The 12151-nt window shown below is 35.9% G+C and overlaps 1 protein-coding gene across 1 annotated transcript; it reads left to right on the top strand.

Annotated features, from left to right (window-relative positions):
* Window positions 1–3016: 3016 nt before the first annotated feature.
* LOC149549901 (receptor-like protein EIX2) lies at window positions 3017–7765 on the top strand. The gene is made up of 2 exons (XM_089793130.1): window positions 3017–3933; window positions 4869–7765. Exons 1-2 carry the CDS (start codon window positions 3266–3268, stop codon window positions 7636–7638), a joined length of 3438 nt encoding a protein of 1145 aa, XP_089649256.1. The 5' UTR covers window positions 3017–3265; the 3' UTR covers window positions 7639–7765.
* Window positions 7766–12151: the final 4386 nt, after the last annotated feature.

Raw genomic sequence — 12151 nt, 5'->3', positions numbered from 1 at the left:
ATTTTTTGTAACGTCCCCACTATTAGGGTTGGTTTGAAATACCAATACTTGCAAAATAAATGTTAGATTTAAATACTAACAATCATAGATATACTATTCTTGCCATAGTTCTGGCCATTATCTCATTCTCATCTAGCCATTTATACAAGGTTACTCATCTATCGCACTAACACGAGAGCCATTTATACGAGGATCTCACTTCTTGCACTGGCACTATGCCATTTATACGAGGATCTCACTTCTTGCACTGCCACTATAAGATTCCATCAATCCCCATCTTAGCCATTTATTTAAGGATGACTCCTTGACTCTATATTAGCATGAAGCCATTTATATAGGTGAGCAATGTCCTTACACTAGTACTATGAGTTCTTAATCATTTTGTAAGAAATATATGTACTGAATATTTAATTAACTTATATTCATAAGTATGACTTCTTAAACCAATACCAATGCCAATGGCTTATGTATGGGATCAGATATGCTGAAATACTTATGATGCTAATGGCTTTGTTCGATGTGCGCTAAGATATTGGTGGGTCGTCTACCTACCTATCTCCCCCTTTTGTATTGTTTAAAGACTTCTCGGTCCACGTCAACTTTGCATTCCAACTTATATTCGTACTTGGGCGGAAGTCACTTCCACGTCGATATGCCAGTAGTACAGTCCTCCCTTTCCTTTGTCATACGTACACCTTTGCCTCCGTGGCATCACTCTTTTCATATTAATTCCTATGTTTTCTCATTCACGGGTGATTTGTAAACTACCATTTCACCAAGGTGGGGTTTATAGATCTTTCATGCCGATCAAACAATGAGATGAATATCTATGTTATATTTTTTTATCTTTTAAGCTTATATACTATCGATTTATTCATTAAGTGTCACGACCATTGATCACCAGTAATTGAGTAGCAAAGGTTTACGACCGTAGGTGACCCACTCCACATTAGGAGATTAATTTCTTTTCGTTAGATAGTCAATTGATGACAATATAGAATTATTAATTTATAAATTTATTTATTTATTAGGAGTATTTATTTATTATAAATATATTCTATAATAAAAATATTTAATAATAGAGAAGTATTTTGATTGATGTTTAATCAAAATAACAATTATTCTATTAGGAAAAGTCATTTTGTGAATTAATATCAAATTTCAATATTAGAGGTGGGATATTACAATTTTAAAATAGGACATCTAAGTGCAACATTATAAGTACAAGTTACAATTTATAATAAAATAAACATTATTTCTCTACCAGCTGTTCTCCAGTCTACTGTACTTCAAGGTCAGCCCCCCTTCTAGTTTCTTCTTAATACATCAAAAACATCACTTCTCTCCAAGGGTATCAAGAACAAGATACTTCACAATGGACTTCGTAGTTTTGAGTAAGGATCTATTGTGATCTTTAGCAACAAGTGCCAACTAGGATTGAACTTAAAATATTTGCATCTTGAGCTTAACATTGTAGTTTATTTTCACTTTTAAGGTTTTAGCAAAAGTAGATTAAGTTTGTAGGAGGGATAGGCATTAAATAAAACAACTTTACATCTTAGTATCCAAATATACAACAAAATTTGTTAATGAGAAGAATTTAATGACAGGTTTTGCATGCAATGAAAACCTAAACTATCGATTTCCAACTTAATTTGTTACTAAATATAGCAAGAATAAAGAATATAACTATTTGTCAAATTTGTTAAACATGTTTACATAAGAAGAAAATATGTTAAATGGATTCCAATTTGTGATAGAATATGCACTTGGTAGAATGGGTAGAGAAGTAGAAAATGACTCTCTCGAATAACACCTTTAAATTGGAATTTTTTTGTGAAAGAAAATGTTCTTTTGAGCTCGTTTGGTTGTTGGAATAGGAATAGAAAATTAGGAAATATGTTTGAACTATTTTCCATTTGGTGTGACAATTGGAATAGGGAATAGGAATACATATTCCCATTTTGCCCCTAAAATGAGCTTATGTCCGTTCCATAAAATAGCTATAATTGGAATAGTCATTCCTATTCTCACTATGCATTCCTATCCTCAATTTTTATGCCTACAACCAAACAAGCTCTTAGCTTTAGCTTCAAATTTCCAAACAATAAAGTTCAATGTGAAATATTTGGACTCAGACCAATTCACTCATCGTTTTAAGTTTAAACCTGATTATATTTGGATGAAAGGAAGAATTTTATCAAATTTTCACAATCGATTTGAATATCTCCTAGTGTTTGATTTGATTGTGTGTATTTTTTAACATCAATGTCTCAAATCACACTTTGTGATAAATGAAGGTGTGATCCAAAAAATCGAAGCTAAAAAATCATATACAACAAAATCTAGGAGCACAAAAAGATAATGAAAGAAAAAAGTTTACAATAAATTAGTACAAGAAATATTTATTATTCATGATAGGCCCCACCAATAATAGAAACTGTTGCAAAAATATTAAAGAATAAAAGAAACTGATTAAAGAACTAACGGAACAACTTCAGAGGTTCTCAATAAAATATTAGATAGCTTGAGTGGAAAAATATTAAAGAATAAAAGAAAATTATTAAAGAACTAAAGGAACAACTACAAAAGCTCTCAATAAAATATTACATAATTTGGATTTGTTTACCCCTTTTGAACTTGATGTGGATAACTATATATCTGTAATCACTTGTATGCAAATTTCTTAAATATTATGAAGAATAGGATACACCTAAATGACAAGAAAATGATGGACACTACTAGACTCTCTATAAAATACACCTTTCACCAAATGTTAAAAATAAAAAAACATAACATATTTTTGCAAAATTTTCAATATCTTATGGTAAAAATTGTTTCAAAACCAATTTAGGGAAAATAATTCCTGTCTGCGACTAGGGGCTACTGTTTGTTTGAGTACTTCCACTGACATCTGAACTCTACACGTTTATGAACCTTCCTGGAAATTCAATGATGCCTTTTTCTTCGGTTTCCTTCAAATCTCCCACATGAAAAAAAATTCGTACTGTTGAATTTGAATAATTCAATGGTCAGAGTCATAGTCGTGATCATTGGCACCTTGCAACGAAGTTCCTCTCAAGAAGCATTAGACTCCCTTCTTATCATTTATATTTTTCGACGGAATTGTGGGGCTCTGTAAGTGTTCAAAACAAACACAGTTGGTGGTTGATTCGCATTGTTCTGTTAATATTGCAAATTCCGAATATATCTTGAAGGGGATAATGATTATATCTTTTCAGAGGGCAAAATTGAACAAACCCAAATGAAATTCTCACAGAGATTGATCTGCACCTTGACGGGATTTCTGCTGTTGATGCCGATTTGTTGGGTATCTTGCTGTCCGGAAGATGAAAGAAATTCTCTCTTGGATTTCAAGCGTGGCCTTCACGACCCCTCTGGTCGACTGAAATCGTGGAGCAATTCCACGGACTGTTGCCACTGGAAAGGAATCCAATGTGATAATGTTAGAAAGCATGTTATTCAATTGGATCTCCACAATCCTTTCAGCAACGATCCGGAGATGGATTTTCGGAATCCAATCAACGATGTTCATCCCAAGATCTTTTCCAGTTCACTTTTTGTTAGGAATCCTGGGAAAGACGTTATTTCTCCATTGTTCAGTCTAAAGATGTTACGAGTCTTGGATTTGAGCTACAACTCTTTCAGTGGTGTTGCTATCCCTCAACAACTCCCCTCGCTAAAATATTTGCAGTATTTGAACCTGTCAAATGCTGGATATGGGGGAAAGGTACCCAGGGAGTTGGGCAACATGTCCACGTTGCGCTACTTGGATCTTTCTACTAATTCCTTCATTTCCATGTCTTCCATTACAATTGATGACATGCAGATGTGGATAGGAAACATGAGGAATCTAGAGGAGCTGCTGCTGGACGGGGTGGACATGTCGAAAGTGGGAAGCATTGAATGGGGTGTTGGGTGATGCGACGCGCTCCCCTGCCCACAGGTGGTTAATTATGTGGTGTTCCATGTTCACTAACAGTCATGGCTTTTGGTGCAATGGTAAATGGGCCCTACAATTGGTATCAGAGCCTGGTTTTGGCTTGGTCATGGGTTCAAATCTCCCCGGTGCCATCCCGACCCGCGTAAGCACCTGGTATGCGCGTCGAAGGGGAGATTGTTGGGTGATGCGACGCGCTCCCCTGCCCACAGGTGGTTAATTATGTGGTGTTCCATGTTCACTAAGAGTCATGGCTTTTGGTGCAACGACAAATGGGCCCTACAATTGGTATCAGAGCCTGGTTTTGGCCTGGTCATGGGTTCAAATCTCCCCGGTGCCATCCCGACCCGCGTAAGCACCTGGTATGCGCGTCGAGGGGGAGATTGTTGGGTGATGCGACGCGCTCCCCTGCCCACAGGTGGTTAATTATGTGGTGTTCCATGTTCACTAATAGTCATGGCTTTTGGTGCAACGGTAAATGGGCCCTACAATTGGTATCAGAGCCTGGTTTTGGCTTGGTCATGGGTTCAAATCTCCCCGGTGCCATCCCGACCCGCGTAAGCACCTGGTATGCGCGTCGAGGGGGAGATTGTTGGGTGATGCGACGCGCTCCCCTGCCCACAGGTGGTTAATTATGTGGTGTTCCATGTTCACTAATAGTCATGGCTTTTGGTGCAATGGTAAATGGGCCCTACAATTGGTATCAGAGCCTGGTTTTGGCTTGGTCATGGGTTCAAATCTCCCCGGTGCCATCCCGACCCGCGTAAGCACCTGGTATGCGCGTCGAGGGGGAGATTGTTGGGTGATGCGACGCGCTCCCCTGCTCACAGGTGGTTAATTATGTGGTGTTCCATGTTCACTAATAGTCATGGCTTTTGGTGCAACGGCAAGTGGGCCCAACATGGGGCAAGGCCATCTCCACCATGTTCTCCCTCAGGCGTCTTCAAATGTCCAACTGTATGCTCTCTGCCCCAATTCCCCCTTCTCTTGGAAACCTTACGAGTCTAACCCACCTCCAACTTGTTGGCAATTCCTTGTTGTCTCCGATACCTGCTGCCTTTCAAAACCTTTCCACCCTGGTTTCCCTCAAGCTCGGCAGCTGTGACCTTAATGGCTCCATCCCTTCTGGTCTGCTGAGCCTTCCAAACCTGCAAGAAGTTGACTTGTCTGCCAATTTCGACTTGGGAGGGGATTTTTCAAGCATTCTTCCGCCATACTCTGCATCGCTTAACAGCCTTGTTCTCACAGAAACAAGTGTAGGAGGAGCAATTCCGGATTCAATTGGCAATATCTCCTCATTGACACTCTTGGATCTCTCGGTCTGCTCTGTTCGAGGTAAGCTTCCATCCACGATTGCAAATCTTACACGACTTGTAATGTTGGATATCTCAATGAACAAGTTAAAAGGAAATTTACCTTCGTTTGAGATTAAGCTTCCATTAGGAACGTCATTTCCTTTAGCCTATGTCGATCTTTCATACAATCAGTTGCAGGGCCCCATACCCACTATGTCGTTGGGTGCATTTGAGAACCTCCGCCATGTTGACTTGAGGCATAACCTATTGACCGGTGCAATTCCATCGCTTGACATGAATCCTACCTCCCTCACACGCCTTGATTTGAGCTACAATGAACTGACCGCCACAATTCCTCCATTGGCCAACATGAAGTCCCTTGTTCTGCTTGATCTGAGTAATAACCAGCTGACTGGCAAAATCCCGGATTCCGTTGGTCAATTACTTGACCTCGGTACGCTTGATCTAAGCAACAACTTGTTAACAGATGTCATACCTGACAGCATTTCCAATCTCTCTAAATTGAAGGTTCTTTCCCTGTCCTCTAATCGGTTAAGCGGGAACCTTTCAGAGTGTCACCTTCATAATCTCTCTAGTCTGGTATCTCTAGACATTTCGAACAATGATTTATCAGTGAAAGTCAGTACAACTTGGATTCCCCAAAACGCGTTTAGAAAATTGAAATTAAAATCGTGCAACATGGAGGGTGAGTTCCCGGCCTTCTTAATGACTCAAACTGAAATTTCCACTTTGGATTTGTCAGACAACAGATTACGGGGCAGTATTCCTGAGTGGATATGGGATTCCCCTGCTCTTGAACAGCTCAATCTGTCCTACAACAATTTTGTCGGCGCTTTGCCTTCTATGCTAATGGAGCCCAAAACATTGAAGATTCTGGACTTGCATTACAATAACTTTCATGGTCAGCTTCCGGTTCCTCCTCTTTCAGTGGTTGTCTTGGATCTGTCAGAAAATCAGTTTCATGGATCCATTCCACCTGAAATTGGAAAGAATAAATTTAGTTACTTGTCTCTGTCTCACAACACTCTGAGTGGTAGCATTCCATCATCAATATGTGAAGGGTTGTCTATGGAGATTTTGGATTTTTCATACAACAGTCTTACGGGTAAGATTCCTCCAGCTTTTGTCAACTGCAGCTCTCCTCGAGTATTGAATTTGGAGAAGAACAGTTTCGAAGGTGAGTTGCCAGCGGAGTTGGGAAACATGGCCTCGCTTCAAACACTGAAAATCGGGGGAAATCGTATGAATGGAGCTCTGCCAAGACTTCCAAACTGTACGCAGCTGCAGATTTTAGATATGGGGGACAATAGTTTAACAGGGAACATTCCTTCAAATTGGATTCAAGACCTTCCTAATCTTAAGATTTTGATCTTAAGATCAAACAGATTTGAAGGAAGTGTCCCTGCTGATATAATCAAAATGCCACATCTTCAAATATTAGACCTTTCAATGAACAGTTTCTCAGGAGCTATTCCGGATAGCATTTCAGAGATGAAGGGCATGGCAAACGAGTCAGAGATTACAGAAGTCTTTGAATTTGGATTGATAAAAGATGTAAAATATGTAGAGAAAATAATAATCAGAAACAAAGGATTGGAGCTGGAGTATGTGAGAGCTTTGAGTTTGGTAAAATGTCTTGACCTATCAAGCAATAGATTATCCGGTCATATACCTGAAGGAATGGGAACTCTGATGGGTTTGATCATTCTTAATACTTCAAGAAACCACATTAATGGTGGTATACCCAAATCACTGGGAAACATGGCAGAGCTGGAGTCCCTTGATCTCTCGCAAAACAACCTGTCTGGAATCATTCCTACTGAATTGCAATCCCTCACGTTCCTGAGTTACTTGAATCTGTCATACAACAATCTAAGAGGACCAATACCGCGAGGGGCACAATTTGCAACATTTGAAGCATCGTCCTTCTCACATAATCCAGGTCTGTCCGGCTTCCAACTGAACGAATCAGCCCCGCCATCGACAAAGGATGAAAGGAAGCCGAAGAAGAAAGAAGGGGTGAACAAAAACAGGGGATTAATTGACAGTTTTATTGTGTTGATGGGGATGAGCTTTGGAGTGGGCGCGGGCATAATTGTAGTTCCTCTGTTGTTTCTGAAGAAACGCAGAGAAAAGTTGTTCCAAATGTTAGACAGTGTATTGATGTGGGTTGTTGACCTCATTGCATGTGAGAAGCTGATTCCTTGTGACAATTTGCAGAAGGCAAGACTTTCAGATGCCCAAGACATAGACCATTCCAAAGAAAGCAAGAAAGTAATACGCTTTTGCGTACGTTGTACTCAAATTGATAGAGGGACTAAAAATACAGTCCATACTAAATGTATATGCCGACAAAAATAGTGGCATCGTTTAGTCTAAAGAAAGGGCTCAAAATCTAAAAGTTTAGGGTGGCTATCCTGAAACGTAGGGTGGAGATGGAAGTTATCAATTTTTCTTTTAGGTTAATGGCAATCTCCTATTCTTCTTATTGTCTTCTTTTATACAATTCTTTATTTTGTATAGTTTTAATAATAATAAACTAGTAGTCCAACAATGAGCAGATAAGATTTCTTTTTTATAATTTTGCATTGATGTTTATATAGTTAAGTTTCAACTATATAATTGTTGATTCGAAAAATTACAGACTTCAAACAATTGAGCATAAAACATATAAGTGAAGCACAACATTTAGAAAAAAAAGTCTAATTAATCAAGCAACATAGAGATTTACATACAAAACTAGACAAAAATGTCAATTAAAAAAAATTGTTTCTATTTTTTAATTCTTTGTAGATTTGCTGCCACATTTTTATTCCTTGTAGAAATGTTGGAGTGTATTTTTGGTTGTTTCTATTTTGGAACAAATTAACTTCAAAAATGTTGATTTTAAATTGCATATCATAAGAATGTTTCGAAAGACCTTTAATTGTGAATCTAATGATCTTATCCACAACCCCTATTTTGCAGGTATTATGTCTAAATTGCTCATCTCTAAAATTCTTATAAGATTGGACAAAGTGGAACACAACCTTATTGCATTTTATGAAGTAATGAGAACTGCAAACACACTTATCATGATGCCAAACCCATCACACAAAGCTTCCCTTGCACATCTTGTGTAAAATATTCAACAATATTTCACATACCTTAAAAGTGGCGCTTCTTTCATTACAATAAAGCACCACTAAATTAGTGATAGTTTCAATCAATTATGTAAATGGTATAGCAATAGTAAGACTTTAAAGCAAAAAGACATTACCTTTGCAAAACTTGGAATGCCATCCACTATTGAATATAGTGCTGCATTTACCTACAATCACATTAACTCATGTTACAATCCAATTTAGATATAATAAATAAGCAGAGGTGAATGTAATTCAAACTCAAATTGTGGAAAGTTTTTTAATCAAGGAGAATATTATTTGATTTTTAGAAAATTTCTATAAAAGAATAAAGATTATTTTTTAAAGAAATTTCTCAAAACTAATTGTATTTTAAAAATCAATCTAAAAATAAAAAATAGATGATACTAGAACATTTCCGTCAAGGCTAACAATTTGCCGACGAAAATCTACGAAAATCGGGAGCAAAGCTCCCACATATAAGCCTAGTAGCTTAATTAATTCTTTTAACTTGTTTCAATCTTAATTTTTTTGTCATACAATCATTTAATTTCTTGTAGTTAAGCACATTTAAATTTGAATAACAATGGGTGGGCACGACTTCTTGGTAAATTTCATACAAATGTCATCTAGATACAATGAGTGCTAGGTGTTTCAACCGTTCTCATGAGAGATAGATTTTTGTGAAGTACTATTCATGAAACACGAGTCAATGAATTTGACTAAAAAAATGACAGTTGAATCTTAATAACAATATTATAATTTGACTTCTTGTGGAAAATATCTCCTACTTATCTAATTAACATATTCGTTTAGACCAACACCCTTATGTCTACGAGTTTCTCTCACTCATTTAAACCTAACTTTCCTTGTTCTACAAATTACTTTTTACATATTATAAAGTTATTAAAATGTGTTTATAAAACTTTGCGAAGGTAATTATAAACTTAATTATTTAATTTTAAAATAATAAATATGTGTGTTTTATTATTATTAATAATTATTACTTTTATATATTTTATGATTAAGAATCAAAATTTGATTTCTATAATTGAATCAACACCAAAAATACTACAAATGAACTACATAAATGTTCTACTTCTACTTCTCTCAGTATGGTTTAAGGTTTGAGTAGGTGTTGTTAAAAAGCACCAAAGCACCATGGGGAGAATAATAGTTTGCATATTAAAAAATAAATAAAATACTTGATGCATAAATGTAAGATGCATATATGATAAGTTAATTGTACAATATATACTAATATAAGTGTTTGAATAATATTCTTACACTTTGGTCCATTTTGATTATTTGATGTGACTGAGGTATTATTTGTGAATGATCTAAGATTTTCCTTAAATACAAGATTTATAGTCAATTATCAAATTGATGTATTTGGCTTACAAGATTACATGTATTCAAAATTGTACATGAATTCTACAATGACTAACAAATAATTCACATGTATTAGAATGAGTACATGATAGAATCAAATGAGAACAATTATTCTTGAGTGTCCTTATATTGAGATATGTCTTCAATCTGTTCATGTACTCTCATATATGTGCACGTATGTGTGTTGATCAAATGCAAGTCAATATATTTTGTATATGAATATAGGAGAAGTCTACCAGTGGTCATTATATCTAACTTTTTGGACTCACAAATCTTAAACAATACATTGAATTTTGATTATTTAAAAAAAATTGTGTACATATGCAACTTAATTGCTTATGACTATTGTTTTAGTTTCTAAATAGTGATGACACATGTTGTATATGCTATGCATCAAAGGGTCAAAATAGTGGTTATTTAAAGTGTTGCACAACACTTACTTAGAAATGTTCTAATAAGACATGAACTACAACCGCCACAAAAATTGCCAATACTTAAGTATCCTAATAGTTGCACAACTATCTCACTAGTTGTCCAAGACTTGTCACTACTAGAGATTAGGTGAACAAGCAATGAATGATAGTGCACATTAAATGATGATCTTCTAAATGTTTGTTCATCATTGACTTTGAACCAAAGTTTAAATAATACTTGGTCAACTAAATATCTGATTATGAGAACGATTGAAAGAATCAAGATAAGAGATAAGAAGACGATCTTACAACTATAGCCATGACTTGAGTCTAAGTACCTCATTTAGAATATGTCTAATACGATTAGTTTATAGAATAAGATGGGATTAACTACTAGAATTGAATACGAACGCCAATTGAACCAAGAATGCATGCCCACACGCATAAAGATAAATGACAAGCTGAAAACTAAACTAAATGCACCTGTGGAGTGTAAGCAAAAAAATCAACAGTTGAAAACTCTACTATATATATTAAAGCAGCATCCAAACTAAACAAAATTGCTAGACGCGGTGAAAATCAATTTATTCAAAGAGAGCCTTTAATCATTAAACATCTTCACATTCCATGCTGTAATCCTAGGTAGCCTTATCTCTTAAATATCGTAAGCGTAAGGGACACGCAAACGACTAAAATATGATAATGTGAGTGTTACCTACTCAATTGATTATGTCCACAGAGTCGCATGATTGGATGAGTGAAAGCAAAAAAAAAGGAATGGAGACCAATTGACTTAAGAGCCCCGATGAAATTTGAAAGGCCCGCTAGTAGTTTAATTCCACGTAGAAATCTATGAGAAAATCGAGTCTACTCTACGCGTTTATGACCCGTCGACACGTCAATGCTTTTTCCTTCGGTCAATCCTTTTTTCTCACATCAAAATTCTTTCTACGGCTTTGTTCACACCTCGCTTTTCAAAGATTATTTGTAATTCAGTTTCAATAAATAATTGTTAATAAATCTGGTTGACATCCATTTCTGTATAGATTAGAGGAGAAAATTGATACTTTGAGCCATAGTTGTGAGGTACTTATTACACTTCTATTATTAGACTATAGTTTTCCATAGTCTTTTAGGCATTAGTTTTGTCCTTGAAAATTGTTCCTAGTGGAAAAACTCATATAAAACTATAGTCTTGATGGAATTTTATAATCAATATGAGATCAAAAATGTAAATTACTTTTTTGCTATCAGTTGATTCTATTTATGGCGATAGTCTTTCTCTTTTTCCTTCAAAAATATTAGAATAAATATTTATTCGTCACTCATTTTTCTTAAGTATTTTGCTGGCATCATGCAAGGTTTTGTTGGCATCATGCATGTATGTAAGAACTGCCCCTGCAAAACCAATGCCACATCAGCAATTCTCGAAAAAGGCAGAAAATTCAACGAGAGTCAAAGTCTTTTGAATATTGACCAGTCAACATGAGTTGATTAACTATCATTAACTTTAATTAATTGATACATATACTTATATGCTCAAATTAAAAGAAAATTGTAAATTCGTTACCATATTACCCAATACCAGATACCAAATACCAGGTGGTATAACCATGACGAGCAAGTTGAAAAGAGCTCCAGAACCTGTCTAAGAACACAAAGGCGAAAATATTGTAGGAGTGCTTTTCCACCCTACCACAAAGCTATTAAGCTTCCCCGAAATCTTTCTTGACATGAAAGATACCCAGCCCGGCAACGAGGAAGCCTAACTTGGTAAAACCAAGAGAGTAATGGAATTGTGTATTATCAAAAGTCATACTCTAAAATTTATATACTACATAGACATTCACAACAACCACAAAATTAGGTTAGTATCCAACTTAAAATAATTTTCTTATTATCAATTCACACCATAACCATCGTATGTGCATGTGAAACATGTAAAAT

The sequence above is a fragment of the Cupressus sempervirens genome, chromosome 7 (assembly GCF_028749045.1).
Source record: "Cupressus sempervirens isolate cs-2001-9-10 chromosome 7, ASM2874904v1, whole genome shotgun sequence".
In the NCBI taxonomy this organism is placed as follows: domain Eukaryota; kingdom Viridiplantae; phylum Streptophyta; class Pinopsida; order Cupressales; family Cupressaceae; genus Cupressus; species Cupressus sempervirens.
Note: the sequence above shows the minus strand (reverse complement) of the source record. Positions and strands in the feature narration are given on the sequence as shown.

Excerpts from the sequence above, each read along its gene's own strand:
- LOC149549901 (XM_089793130.1), top strand. The coding sequence starts at position 3,266 with ATGAAATTCTCACAGAGATTGATCTGCACCTTGACGGGATTTCTGCTG. Across the intron at positions 3,934-4,868 it reads GTGGGAAGCATTGAATGGGG|CAAGGCCATCTCCACCATGT; the intron begins TGTTGGGTGATG and ends CCCAACATGGGG.